At 37.8% G+C, this 12,509-nt stretch overlaps 1 protein-coding gene across 3 annotated transcripts in view; it reads left to right on the forward strand.

Moving 5' to 3' along the window:
• Positions 1-12,509, forward strand: part of ADCYAP1R1 (ADCYAP receptor type I) — a 141,618-nt gene that overhangs the window by 77,694 nt on the left and 51,415 nt on the right. For all 3 annotated transcript variants that reach the window (XM_054191491.1, XM_054191492.1, XM_054191493.1), the window contains exon 4: positions 9,623-9,730. In XM_054191491.1, the coding sequence (XP_054047466.1) occupies positions 9,623-9,730 (108 nt within the window). The remainder of the gene's footprint in view (positions 1-9,622; positions 9,731-12,509) is intronic.

Below are 12,509 nucleotides of genomic sequence, written 5' to 3' on the forward strand. Positions count from 1 at the left end.
TGATGATTCTACCACTTTCCTGGGCAGCCTCTTCCAATGCTCGATAACCCTTTCCGTGTAAAAATTTTTCTTAATATCAAATATAAACCTCCCCTGGTGCAACTTGAGGCCACTTCCTCTTGTCCCATCACCTGTTACTTGGGAGAAAAGACCAATTCCCACCTCTCTACAAGCTCCTTTCAGGTAACTGTAGAGAGCAATAAGGTCTCCCCTCAGCCTCCTTTTCTCCCACATAAATAACCCCAGTTCCCTCAGCTGGTCCTTGTAAGACTTGTTCACCAGACCCCTCACTAGCTTTGTTGCCTTTTGTTTTGCTTTGTTTTCCAGCAGTAAAAAGAGCAGAAAACCTTCTTACCCCTGGAGTTACCATGAAACCTAAATAATGAAAATTTGTAAATTCCTTTTGGGAACTTAATATATGTGTAACAGAAGTTAACATAAATTCTGAAATTACCAGTCATATGGACTTGAGGTCAGTTGCTATTTTCAATGTCAAAGTTGTTTAACATCTATCTGTTTTGTTTGATCTATTTATCCTTTAATAAATAAGTCAAAATTCCTGACAAATGTTATTGACTAGGCAACTGTTGACATCAGGCTTTGCCTGAATAAGTCCCATTGAAAATCTGATTTTACTATATTGGGATTTTTTTTAGATTGAAATATATAACCCCATACCCAGAGATTGTTTCAAGGATTGTGTCTAATTTTAGTCCCACTTCAGTGTTTTTGTGAGATTAGTTAAAAACTAACAAATCAAAGGAATATGTCATCATTTTTTTCTTTTGTGTTAGAACAGATTGGAAGCCCTGAATTTTTTACTGGAAAACCTCAATGCTCATCTTCTTCTATGCAACTAAATCCTCTCTCTATTTTCAAAGGAACGCAGACTCCAAAACACCAAAAAGACACACTGAAAAAAAAAAATCTACATTCTCTGTATCTATGGCAACTATTTATCCTAGTGATCTTTACAGATGACTTTTTCACAGGCCCATGAAACTCATAACAGGCCAAATATCACTACCCTCTATGGGTGGCAAAATTGGCAATGAACCGTTCAGTTATATAGCTTGGAAAGGTTCCTTACCTACAGCCCTAGTTGAAAGCCAGGGTTCACTGTGAAGTACATCGTACTTGTGGGGAAAAAAATATATCATATATAATATCTTATATAGTGTATATATAAATATAAAATATGTATTTATTTCTATCCAGTTCCTGTATTGCCACAACAAATTGCAGGCTCAGTTAATATTGTTAATTGAAACTCTTCAAAAAGGTAAGACACAGCTGATAGTACTTCACCCACCTGCCCTTAGTCAATCACTTTTTATGGGTAGGTTGTGCCTGTGAAGGGGAGGATCCATAAGGGTAGGATCTGACAGAGGAAGGCAAAGCTTTGTGGAAGAGAAACACGTTTCTGCTTCTAACTGCATTGCTTTCTTCTCAAAATCTGTCTTAAGTCTGCAAATTTCATCCAGTGTTTTTACTATGCTCTTCCCAGAAATGACTCTGAGCCCAGTCATTTAAGGATTACAATTTGTTAGCACTGTGATGGATGAAAAGCCTGTTAGGCACTGGTGGAATAGTGTACCTTTTCCCCTCTCTCTCAGCTTGGAGAATTAATGGAACATAGAGTTGATAAAGAAAAGTGCGTGATTTCTTCTCCTAAGAAGGGAGGGAAGTGAGTCAGAACAGCATGGTGGTGGGGTAGAATGATGACAGTTGTTTCAACTGCCACCAGCAATAAAAGAAGTGAAAGGTACCAGCTGCTGCCAGGCAAGGCTGCCTCTAGCAGTACCCCATGATCTCACATAACCCATGTCCTGAGTGATGCCAGATTATCTGCAGCTGGTGAGTTTGGCACTGGCTCAGGTTCTGGCAGCTTGTAAGTGTCATTCTGTACTCCATCAGTGTTGGAATAAAATCTCCCAATTTTTTTGAGTAATTTCACAGAGTCTCTCTGCCTCCAGAGCAGCAAAGTGGTGACTTTCTCATAGATGAATAATCATTCTTTTCTATTATATTTAAAGAAAGTTTAAAAAAAAAAAACCAAAACAAAACCAACCACATCTCAGTTTCCCAGGTTATTGGCTTTTTAATTTACTGTATAATTAGACAAAAAAATGTTCCAAAGATTTTGCCAAACTGAAGTTTCCCTTTAAAACTCTCCAAAGTTCACCAAAGGCCAATTGGTTGGCAGGACTTAAAGGATTCTGGAGGTTTTCTTGGATGAGGTTTTCTTGGCAGGTAACAACACAAGAACAGCAATAAGGGTGAGCTTAGAATAAATATCTTGTGATTGTCAAGAATTAAACAGCTTTAAAAGAAGAAAAAAGGTTTATACCTCTCTAATTATAGATAATAGCTGCTGTTATTTGAAGGCTGATCTTTGCCATGTATAAAATATTCAAGGAAAAAATTAATAATTTGGTTTTAACCTTTTTTCTTGAGGTGTATTTCACATGAGACGTAGACAAAACCTTTCACCTTCTTAAGGAAAGTAGTTCTAATGGTTGAATTTTTGCAGAAATGAGAAGATCTTCATTCTCTTTTCACCTCTGAGACAGACCATGGTCAAACAGTGATGTGTGTGGATTTGTCTCTACTTTTTTCCCCCACCAAAATAGTAGGAATAAGGATAGATATGTTCTAATTTATAATTTGTGTGGCTCAGTCCTTGGGTGGTCGGAAGGTGAACCAAGGTGCTTGAGTGATACAGAACTTCCAAACCAGCTGAAATGCCCTCTGATTTTGCCTTTCTGGTAAAAAAAGATGAGCTCTCAGTTCTAAAATATACAATTTATGTTTGGCAAATGCAAAGCTTATGCACTTAATCTTTTGAGAGCTAAAGCCTGCTATCTTCAGCTCATTTTTTTTCTATTGTTGTGCTATAAAACCCACTGTTCCAGTCAAAAAAAACCCACTGTTTCTGTTTCTTTGATTTTTAGTTTTTAATATAATCTAGGATTAACTTTTTACATAAGTGAAATATCTCAAATCATTTTTTCCGATGTTCTTTTCCATAGAGCTGAGATTGTTAATAGTTCTTTGAAAACAGTGCTGTACTTAGTACATCTTAGATCTCTGAAAATGTCATCCCAAAAAGCAACTCACTTTACTGATAATGACGTACAGTAGCAAATGCTATCATAGTTTATATAATTATCATTACATAAACAATGGATTCTAAATAGTCGTAATGAAGTGTTGCATAATTTTATAGCAGGGGTGGCAGTTGTTTAGAGAAAGGCAGTGGAAAATAACAAGGTGGGCCAGCTGCTGGGAAGTTTGACCACAGTTTATTTTTCTTCACGTACAGCCCTAGCCGAGTCGCTTGGACTATACAAGTGGAATTCCTCTGTTCTAATTCCAGCTCATTTAAGTCTAAAATTAGGCTTTCTGTTGGTGCCTTTTCTAATCAGTGGAAGAAAATGCGCATCTCCAGAGGATAATTTATCTTCAAAACCCTCTAGCAGTTCCCTCCGGAGGTGTCTGTTTTTCTTCATGCACTGTAAAAGAAATGTAGAAGAACTTAGCTTACATTTACATGTATAATATTTATATTGTTAAGGTGAATGAGTACCACGTTAGAAAATACAAAGTGCATCCCAGTGCAGCAGTAGCAAAAATTGTCTAGAGGAAAAAAAAAATAGTGTAATAACTGGTGTGGATGACATGTAATGAAATAAATAGAGGAGCAGAACTGGGAAGGATCCTTTGTTTCTGCTCAGCTTCCCCTTGTACTTGGTCTCTCATGTCTTCTTTGTATATAAGACATTTTAAGGAATGAATAACTTTTCTTTTTCCACGTGCATGATCAAGTATGCTCTTTTCCAAGAATGTCCATTCCACAGAATGTCTTTTTTTTTTTTTTTTTTTTTTTTTTTTTTTACCTTTTATAAGGTGCTCTGGAATTTCCGTTGATTTTTCTTTTCTGCTCTCTTATGGTCCCGACTTTCAAAAGAGACTATTGACTTTGACAGTATTATAAATTTGCTGCCTAACTCAAAACACCTACAAACCCGCCATTTCTTATTTATTTTGTATTTACCTAGATTTACGGAAGAACAGAAAGCACCTATCTCATTCCTCCTCTCTCTGAAAGGCTTTATATGTAGTATGCCCTTTAAAAGTGATTGTGCATTGCATAATTCAGTCTAATATGCTGGCTTGTAACATTACATTTCCTTTGATATTACTCTCCTGAAAGCAATATGACCTTGAAGTTGATATTTTAAACTAATAAATGAGGAGAAGGACTGATAATCAAACTGAAAGCTGTAAGCCAAAAGGATGGATTTTCACCTCAAGCCTCTATTTCCATACATGAAAAATACAGAAGTCTAATATTTATGTATTTACATTTTTTCCTGATTTCCCAAGGAAACAAATTTAATGCAAATTATTGTCTATTCCCTTTTGTCTGTTTATGAATCCATAAATCCCTTTGTCCATTGTCCTGTCGTTCCTTTTTTTACTCCCCCCCTTCACCTAATAATTTTGAGTTCTCTGAATAAAGTCAGCAACCTCTGACAAAGGTACATTAATCTCAAAGCTGCAAATTGCTATATGTTTTGTGAAAATGGTGTGCCGAGTACAAGAAAGATGTCAAAATAATTATTTTTATGAAGAGAGGGACAGACAGGACTTACTCACTTTATAAGGGGGGTGAATTGGTGAGCAGTGAATTAGTACACATGGTCTTGCCATCCAAAAAACACATCTCTGCTTTTGCACTTTCTCTTGCCAAAAAGTTAGAAGAGTTGAGAAGGAGACATTTTGCACTAGGGACAGGATAAGGACATGGGAGTTTGTTGTGGATACTGTTGAGAGGCTTTAAACATAAAGAGTGTAAATGAGGGTATTGCAGTAGAGGCACCATGAGAAAATAGGACACAAATCTATAGAAAAAGAACAGCTGGTACATAGTCCTGGTGACATAGTGATTCTGTGTTGGTGGAAGATAACAGGCTCTGTTTTCAGTGGACTTAAATTGAGGTCCGTTCCTTGAACTTGGTGAATTTCAGCTATGGGGCTGCCTAAAGTCTGGTTCTATATCTAGCCACTATAAAATCTCAGTGTCTCAAGACAGCCCTACACAGAGGAGAAAAAGAAAATAAGGGACTGTAAGCAATTTCAGAAGAGCTCTTTATCACTGTTATTCTGCCAGCATGGCTTGCTTTGTTTTTTTTTAATTTTGTTTGGTTTCTTTCTCTTGGTTCTTGTCCAGAAATTTGAGGTAAGAAGGAAGCCTTTCAGCTGCCAGGAGTAGCAGGTTAGAGAGAAAATGTTTTGGTCTGAGAGGATTAATTTGAAGTAAAAGAATGGGAACAAGGCTTATGTGAACCTCCACAGAGGGAGGATGACTAGAATGGTTTTAGTGTCAGATATAATTTTAAAATTGCATCAGAAGATTCTGCAATGGTAAACACCCATGGTTTCTTCGTTGTCATAAAATTTGTCCTTTCTCTGAAAGAGCAGTTCTTTTTCAGTAGATGCCAAGTCAGATCCATCCTTAGGTATATGAGGCACGCCCTCAGCTTCAACAACATTGAATTTAAACTTAGGTGTCATGGGCTTCATATGAAATTAATATAAAATCCATATTGTGGATTCAGGTGAAATCAGGACTCTTTTTTTAGAAGTACATTTCACAAGAACAGTACAAGGTGGATCCTGCCACGGGGAGTTTACAGGCTACATACTTTTTTAAGCAGCTTGAGACAGAGATGTAAGGATTGATCATGTGGCTTTTCATAAGCAGCCACTGTGGTTTGCTGGTCGTTTGAATTGCTCAGGAGCTGCACAGCTATGCTGGCACCATTCATAGTAACACATCCAAGCCCTCAGCTGGAATCCTTTGCTCAAGATCAGAAAGTGTCTAAGGGATGCTACATAGCCACTGGTCAGACCTCCACCCAGAGGGCAGACTTGGTTCACGTCTGCTCCAAAAGACCACATAGACCCTACAGAGAAAACAAGCTTCAGCCATTGAATAACCAGCTCTCTAGGCTAAGATAGTTATTGGCCTGAGTGTAGTCAGTGGAGAGATGGAAGCACACTTACAGTGTGATTCACCACCACAGCCACCTTAAAATGGGATTATCACTAACTGGAATGTCTATCTCCATGAGCTATAGAGAAAACTTTGCTTAGCTGAATAAGGGTAAAAGATTAATCTGAAGTTAAAGCAATCCTGACTAATCCTATAGGTGAATGACTGTTTTGTGTTTCCTCAAAAGTCAGTGACAAGGGATGGAGGCTCCCAAAGGATCATCCATCCCGTCAGAGAGGAGGTGACTAGCTGAATAAGATGAAGCATTCTTATGTCCATGCTATGAAAAGGACATAAGTAGTTGCCCAAGATGAAATGCCAAGCTTTACACCACTTATGTTAACTGAGATTAATCCCACAAAGTTTACCAAACATGAATTTCAGTCTATAGGTTGCAGTGCAGACGTGGGAAAGGAAGGCAGAGTTTGTGCTTTCTGCAAGGTGCCTTGTTTTCAAGACCATCGATTAGCAAGACAACCACTTTTCACTCTTATCCTTTAAATCTACCTGTTGTTATGAATGATTTCTAATATGCTAAGAAGTAGGAAAATCTGCCCGCTTGAAGCTGCACCTTGCTGCTTGCATTGTCTGAGCTACCTTTTCCAAAGCTAGCTTGGGTATCCTTACATCACGCAGCAGAGGAGACATAGCATCAGCTCCAGAGGAGAACCCTGCCGTGCAGTTTCACACTCAAGTCACATTGATTTCCGTGGGCAGATTTCACACAGCAGGAGTTGCTGGCTGTACCATGGCTTACAAATGCAAGGGGATTGTGCACTCTGGTCTTTATGACATTTAATTATTTTTTTTTTAATTCTTTTCTTTGCTCTTATAAATTGTTTGTTTCAAGTATGCTTTTCCAGGCTGGATCTTACAACATTCTCACTGATTATGAATTCTTTCTAATCTCCATCACTCACCTATTTCAGTAACTATCTACTTATCTATCCCTATTTTCCAATGTCAGCATATCAGTGCTTTCTAGCACAATGAACTTATAATGTCTTTTAAAATGGGGTTGGGTTTTTTTTTTTGCTCTGCAGCGTGTTGCCACAAAAAAAAAGGCACCTGGTATAACTGAATTTGAAACACAGTACTAGGAAATATTTATTGTGTGTCTACACTTTCTTTTCTGCAGTATGAAGATTTCCTTGCATTTCTCTAGGTTGGTTTGCAGTATTTATTGCTATCCCAGTGTTTAGAAGACAACTGATGTTGAAGTAGTAAGAAGAAATAAGAAAGCTTTCCCTATTCCTATCAAACTCATTCAATTTAAGCACGCAAGGCTAGAAGGTGGTTCTCAGAATATCTCATTAGCTACTTTGATTGTCTCTAACACCTCTTGTAAGCAAATGTCAAATGTCTCGTAAAGAATATTTACATATTCTTTACTTTCATACAGAGTACCATACATTAGTGAACTATAAACCTATTACTATACGTCTTCATATTTACGTGGTAAATACAGTTCCTATTGAGTGGACAGACACTAGCTATCAAAGACATTAAAACTAATAGTGCTCAATGATCTTGATTCCCATCTTTATTACGCTGATTTTATCGCAAAACTTTTCAAGCCCCAGCCTTTAAACCTTACGGAGATGTTCTAGTGAATCACAATATTCAGACAATGAGATCCCCACCTGGCAAAGGAAACAACCTGGGGTAGGAGTGGAAGAAAGAGAGGGAGAGGGGAATGTAAAGAATTCCTTTTTTCCAACTCCTGTGATGAATTAACTAGCATTTTTTTTTTTTGCTGTAATATTGTATTCTGGTGGGTGTGGGTCTGACAAAACCAAGGGTTTTTTAGCTAATAGGATCAGGATTTTATATAGTTATTAAATTACAAGATGTGATCTGATGCTGTATCCTTTAATTTGAAAGAATATCAACTGCTTATCACACACCATCATTATAATATTGTAACAGTGTTGTTTGAGACTGACCTAATTCTTCAAACACTGTATCACTCAGAACTGCCCTATCCAGCACTCATGATAGTAAATGGCTTATATTTTGTGAGAAAACAGAGCTTGATTCCTTGCCACTGAAACTGATGGAAAAAATACACCAAATCCAGCCCTGTGAGAATACATTCTCCGGTGGTGGAAATCTGCTGCTATCACCAAAGCTGATAGAACCCACGCTGTTTTTACAAGTTGGTTACCCAAAGCTCATTATATTGTACTTGTGCCAGCCTGAAAGTATGACACTTTGAAGTATTATCCGCTTTTAGTGAAGATCTTATTTTTCCTGGTACATAGTCAAAGAGGGAGATGTTCAATGGAAAATCACTTAGAAAATTGTGGAACTTGCAGCTTTCAACAACTGATAAGATTATGCGTTTGATCTCAAAATCTAATGCAAATAAGTAGTGCAGATATTTAGATTTAGTTTTTCATTCTTTTCCTGCTGAGGTAGAAGACGATCCCTATTTGAGATTCCTTCACTAAGTAATTTTTTTAGACATTAGTAGGAAATTTGAGACATTACTCTGAGTTTTTCTGTACATTGGATAGGTCACCTAGGTTTATGAGCTAGTAAGATGGTGGTTTACAGAATTCCATGAGGACTCATGCATAGGTAGCTGCTTCTTGAAAGTCAATCATAGTTTGCTATATCTCTGACACAGTGATCAGAAAGAAACGGGAGCTGGGCTCTTTTATCGGATTTACAATAGCACATGGGACCTGAATTTTTTTGATACCCTAAGAGAAGACACCTCCCATCCACAATCCCATCACCTCTTCTTTCTGCATGCTTGTAACAGGAGGTTGGTTCTTTACCACTCAGATCTTTAATTCAAAGCTGGTTGCCTGAAGCCTAATCTCCGAACGGTTGTTAAAGGCCTAATTCTGTCTTTATCTTATGCAAGAGATAACTAGAGGTCAAAATCATCATTTTGAAATACTGAGTCTATATTCTCTAGAGCAAAGATAGTGAATAATATTACAACAGTTCTTTACTAAGGATAGACATTTCTACTCCCAATATTTTTTTTAAGAAACTGAACAACATGAAAGCGGTGAGCTTCCCTCACATATCTGCAAAACCAGCTGTAGGATGAAACGGAATCTGTTTTTCAGTTTCCAGTCATCTCCTGAGGTCAAATTCCAAAATGTGCCAGTACCCAAACTTTGACAAGGATTACCGCCAACCAAAATTGATAGAATTTAAAGCAAAGATGCCTAAAATTTAGCTGAGCAATACTGAAAGATATCTAAATGATACTAAAAGATAGCTACAAGGTGGTAGATCTCATGCTTAAGGGAAAATTTGTTTCTGGTGTGTATTGGAGTGATTTAACTGGGACTAAGAAATGTCATCTGTCGGGGTAGAGTCTGGATATTATTGTGCCATGCAACTACGTATTTTATGATATTCCTATGAGTGAATATTACTTAATTCCAGGGAAAGCTTATTAGAAAATGATACTATTAATTTTAAACAAGAACATTTTCATGTATTGAAGAAAGAACCAACTATAAAGCGCAATAACAGTGTGAAGAAAGGAATGAATTCCCATCACTAATGTATTTTATCCCTCCTTCTCTTCTATAGGCTGCCCAGGAATGTGGGACAATATTACATGCTGGAAACCTGCAAGTGTGGGCGAAATCGTCTTTGTCAAGTGTCCTGCACTGTTCAGATTTATCATCTCTGAAGATGGTAAAGTATTTTTCCTTTGTTCTTTGTCTCTGTCTGGTAAAGCTGCATGGCCAGCAAGAGTGTAAAACCCCGCTTAGATACCCAGTGTAAAGGGAAATCAGTAACTCTATGGAGGTGTGGAGTTGGGCTTCAGTTTAAAAAAACACTGTAGAAAACCAGGATGTTTGCATGTAGATACAAGTGTATGTGCAGGAGTGGAAGTGTATGTGTGAAAAAAAACCTATGCAACATGAAAATACCACCAACTCTACTTGCTAAAGGGGATTTTCTGCCCTTGATTCTCCACTGAAATCAATGAGACTTAAAACTGTTTGGGTCTTGGATAACCAATCATCACAATTCAAACATATTTTAGAAAATAACTAAAACTAAGAGCTGGGTTCTACTTATGCCTAAGGAGAACATAGGCATGAGGTGACCAATGTGAAGAGCTCCCATGTTGGGAGTCCAGGGAAGAGTCAATGGGAATTAAAGATTCCTGGAGAGATGCAGAAGCTCCATCATGCCTTTTTGTGGTCTGTAGAAATGAGACTTCACCATCCTTCTGCCCCTTGCACCTGGTACTAGCAACCAAGCAAGCAAATGAAAGATCAGAAATCTGGGCTGTTTCTGCTTCCAGCATGCGCTGCTGCCTAACAGAGTTGTCCCCTGTCTTGAAAAAAGTACTGCAGATACTCAGTTAGGTTGGTGCATTTTCTCTTTTCTCTCTTTCTGCTACCACTTTAGGTTTGGATCTAAAGTCCCATGCATTCACTGTGCTTGGTAACGAAACTCTATTTGACCCCAACTTTACCCTGTATACAATCCAGCCACTGCTCTCAATCAAGTTTCTATTTAAAGCAGAACTTACCTTAGGAGTGGTAATACTAACTATTTTGACCTAGTTACTAATATTATGTAGTGCTTTTTAATGGGAAAGGTCTCTGTGCAGGCTACTGTTTACATGATACCAAAAAACCTTTGTCCTTTCTCAACTTTTTTTAACTTTTGAAATGCATGAAAATTTGCCAGGTAAAAAGAAGAGTTTGTGGGCAGCAGGAAATAACTAATAAATTTTTCACAGCAGATACATGGATTGATTAAATGTTCTCTTGAAATTCCTTTGGGGTTTTTTTTCCATGATTCCATGAAATCATCTTCCCAGCTGAATGACTGCAAGAGGCTAAGTCCTCTCTCAATGTTAACTAACAGCAAGCCTTTCCTGATAATTAACCCAGTTTTGTCCACCTTCTCGTAGCACCGATCAAGGCCACTACAGATCACTTAATTAGCACTGTCCATTGAGGAACAAGCTCATAATTTTCCCCTGGGATCCTTTTTCCCAAAGATTATTTTACTAATTAATTATTCATTTACAATCTTGAGTCCAAAATCCACTTTCTCTGCATTGCCGCATACAGAGCATAATTTGTAGGAGACAGTAAGTGTTTCATACACAGCTCCAGGAATGCTGAAATCTTCACCTTTGAATACATCCATTTGAACTCATCCAGACACTGAAGCGTTTGTGAAATGGAAGGAATTTAAGGGTGATCATTACCTCATCTAAACTTATCCATATGAAAGTCGAGCATTTTCTCTATACTAGTCCTCCAGACTCCATCTGCAGACAGTGGAGAGAAAGAGACCCACAGGAGGCAATTTATGTTATTCTGCGACATGAGGTGAATCATACCTCAGAGATAATTCTCTTTATCCAGCAAGTACTAAGGGCAATTCACTTAAACTAGGCACCTAATTTTTGAACGGGGAAAGATAAGTCCCTCTTTAAATTGTCAGGTATGAAAACATAATTACTACTGTAATTCTATGTGCTTTAATTATAGCCAGTATAATTAAACATAATCTTTACTGCTGTAATATTGGTTTGGTATTGACTCAGTGAGTACAACGATACTTACTGAGCCATCCACATTTAGTGATAAGAGAAAAAACAACTCGTCAGCATCCAATAGGGTATGTATCTAGCATGGGTAAGGAATTATTATTTCCTCTCTCAGTTTTGGTGTTGTTTTTTGGTGTGGTTTGTTTATTTCCTTTTTTTTTTGGGGTGGGTAGTTGCGGGGGGGGGGAGTAGCATGTTGTTTTGTTGTGGGGTTTGTTGTTTTTTTTTCAATTCTCCATGACTTTGTAACTAATTTTTTTTGACTACTTGTCAATCAGCCTGATTGTCAAACCAGTTCTGGTCATCTTTTGGGCAGGGTACATACTCAATCAAAAGTTTTCACTATCTAGTTATAAGTGATGTTTGCAGCCTGCAGGCAAAATATTTTTTTTGTTATTTATTGTGCATCAGCAGATGGCTGATACATTGTTATCTTCTGATATAACTGCAGGAAGCCTGCTGCTCATACAGTGCCTGTCTGAATTTCCATTAGGACCCCTCCTTGTTAGTGGCTTGTAATCTGTTTCACCTACATACCATCCAGCTACAGTGTGCTAATACATGGTAACATAAAGTACCACTTTTCTCTCTCTCCCTGCCTGTTTTCAATGCAATGTTCAGGGATATCACTAGTTTGATACTCTGGAGAGTGGTGCCACGTACATCTACAGCCCAGGAAATCTGCCAACCTGTCCACACACCTTTGCCATGGACATTTTAACTGTTCTTTATTTTGAGGGATTTCTCTGATGCTTCTATTTAAATCCCACACAAATACGGTGCCTTTTCACTTTTACCGATGAAATTTCTTTTCCATGGTGTTATAATTTCTGAGTTAATTAAGGCTAGAAGGACTCTTGAGAAATCATCTAGCCCATCTCCCTCCTCAAAGAC

The sequence above is a fragment of the Rissa tridactyla genome, chromosome 2 (genome assembly GCF_028500815.1).
Source record: "Rissa tridactyla isolate bRisTri1 chromosome 2, bRisTri1.patW.cur.20221130, whole genome shotgun sequence".
Taxonomy (NCBI): Eukaryota; Metazoa; Chordata; class Aves; order Charadriiformes; family Laridae; genus Rissa; species Rissa tridactyla.